The 2,541-nt window shown below is 41.4% G+C and overlaps 1 protein-coding gene across 1 annotated transcript; it reads left to right on the plus strand.

The window, feature by feature from the left end:
* Positions 1–234: 234 nt before the first annotated feature.
* On the plus strand, positions 235–729 carry LOC122729389 (DNA polymerase epsilon subunit 4-like). Its single transcript, XM_043968242.1, is given in 2 exon segments — positions 235–391; positions 394–729. Coding segments are annotated over 2 exon segments (375 nt in total). The 3' UTR covers positions 612–729.
* Positions 730–2,541: the final 1,812 nt, after the last annotated feature.

Below are 2,541 nucleotides of genomic sequence, written 5' to 3' on the forward strand. Positions count from 1 at the left end.
GATATTTCCAAAGCACATCACTGCTCCTGGTGCTCCCAGGTCTCAGAGTCCCTTCTCTAGTTATAGATGCCTCCCATGGGGAGAGTATCTCTACTGAGGAGATTGCTCGGCTAGGTTCCCAGGGTCTGCTCCACTCCATAGCTGGCTCTCTTTTTGCTTCTAGGGTTCACCTCAAAGCTGCTAACTCTTTGAAATAACAGGTTCTGGCGCACGCGGCACGCACGGGGGCTCGGGATGGTGGTGGCAGCCATGGTGGCTGTGACCACCGGCCCGGCGTCGGCGCCAGTGGCGGAAGAAGACTCCGGTGGAGAGGCAGCACAGGCGGCCGCCCCTCCGCCAAAGGCTCGGGCAGCGTCGACCGGGCCCCGCTTGTCGCGGTTGCCCCTGGAGCGGTGAAGGCGCTGGTGAAAGCGGACCCAGACGTGACACTCGCGGGCCAGGAAGCCATCTTCATCCTGGCTCGAGCCGCGGAACTGTTTGTGGAGACAATTGCAAAAGATGCCTACTTCTGTGCCCAACAAGGGAAAAGGGAGACTCTCCAGAGGAAAGACCTGGATAATGCAATAGAAGCTGTGGATGAATTTGCTTTTCTAGAAGGCACTTTGGACTGAGCTGCATGTGTTCTGCAGATCCTGGAGTCTCTTCTTGAAATCCTGTGTTCTTCTACCTGCACTTCAGCAGGCCTCAACTGTGTCTGAACACCGTCCTAAATAGGCTGTTTTCTAGGAGAAGACTGTCTGTTATTCCAGCCCATTCCTCTATTTCCTGTTGCTCTATTGATCTCTGAAAAGCAACCTAAGAATGGGCTGGTCTGTGATCTCAACTCTTGGCTTTTCTTGGCAAGTTTCATCACTGCCTGTGTCTGCCCCTGATGAAGTTGGTTCCTCACCTGATCCCTGCAGAGAAAGAGAGATGAAGAACTTTTTTTGGTAAAGAGGCCTTTTGAAAAATGAAGCACAAAATAAAGATGTTTTTTTTAAAAAGAAAGAAAAAAAAAGAACAGATTCTGCGTATCAATGTCTATCTAGAATATGTATCTGCTCCATTGAGTTGATTTGAACAAACTCTGAAACTGCTGATTAGGGCATCTCCATTTGGACAAGTCTGTCAGATGTCATAACCAATTGTAGGGAAGAGGGAGAGAAATCCTGTACTCTCCCTTTTAGACCTTTCCTCCCTCCACCCTAAAATTCTTATCCTTAGAACTTAACTATTTAAAGCTTTGTGAGGATGTGCTCGATTTTCACTTGTCCAATCCATCAGAGAAAAGTATTTGCACTACACAAAGTGATCATTCCATGTGACTACAATTTTACAATTAATTTAATGATGTGCACCACATTAAACCTCATCATCTGTAACTAAATCCTGTGACTAGATCAACTGATGGAGGTGAGGTGGGATGTTGTGATTGCACATTGACATCGCTTTTTATTCTTATATAAAATATAGGAGAGTGAACAAAGTAGGACCACAATAACCATATGCTCAATTGCTAAGACTATAACAACACAATTTTTAAAAGCAACAAAACTCAAAAGCTTTGGATAATGTTGATACTAATTTATAGCTTTTTATAATATATAGAAATATAAAATAATAGAATATATAAATATGTAGCTATAATAGGATAGATAGATAGATGTGAAAGAAGCTCAACCTCAAGAAGCTTGCCTTTAATATAGAATATGTAGTTTTCATCCTTTCTTTTAACGAAGGGAAAATACATGCCTGTACAATCAATATCAATTATATTTTAAGTTCTTTTACTCAGCTATTTGATGGAATTGTGCATTGTGGAGATTTTAGTTGGTAGTATTCTGAGGATTTGTATGGTTTGATAAAATAAAATGTAAACATAAAAATTAAAACAAAAGAACTGGAATACTCTTCCCCATGTTCAAAGCCTTTATCTTTGCCCTCTGTCTTTCAACTACCACCACAAAAAACTTTCTAGTTGGACAGTGCCTGAAAGACAACCTTATGCTGTGCACTTTATATTTGAAGAGAGATATGACTCCTGACTGACTAAGAGAATACTGTATGTTACACACCTGCCGTGAGGCATGGCAGGCAGACGTACTTCAAGATAGAACATCATGGGAAGCAGTGGAGAGAGAGAGAGACTTTTGAATAGGGGACTGAAATCCTCAGAGCCAAAGTCAAGACTATTGGGAGTGAGACTTATCATGTTCCATGACCTCCACAATTTATAACTCTAGACATTGCTAGGAATAGATATCCCCCTGGGTTAAAAGTTCTCTCCTTGTTTGAGCCAAGATCTTATCTTGCTCCCAGCTGAAAAGCTTATTTACTCTTGTGTATTCTTTGGTATAATCTAATCTAAAGAAATGTGATATCTATTTCTAGTTTTTGCTTGGATAAGTGGGTTTATTCTCTATTCCCTATTTGTGATAGTCTTTTGTTTAACCTGTTAAGGGCTAAAATTCTAGCTAAACTGTCTAAAATATCTAATGAGTGGTCGCCAATAAATTATAAGCTTTAGCAAGAGTTAGACTTTTAAGCATTTATTAAGGAGAA

Source organism: Dromiciops gliroides, chromosome 5 (assembly GCF_019393635.1).
Source record: "Dromiciops gliroides isolate mDroGli1 chromosome 5, mDroGli1.pri, whole genome shotgun sequence".
In the NCBI taxonomy this organism is placed as follows: Eukaryota; Metazoa; Chordata; class Mammalia; order Microbiotheria; family Microbiotheriidae; genus Dromiciops; species Dromiciops gliroides.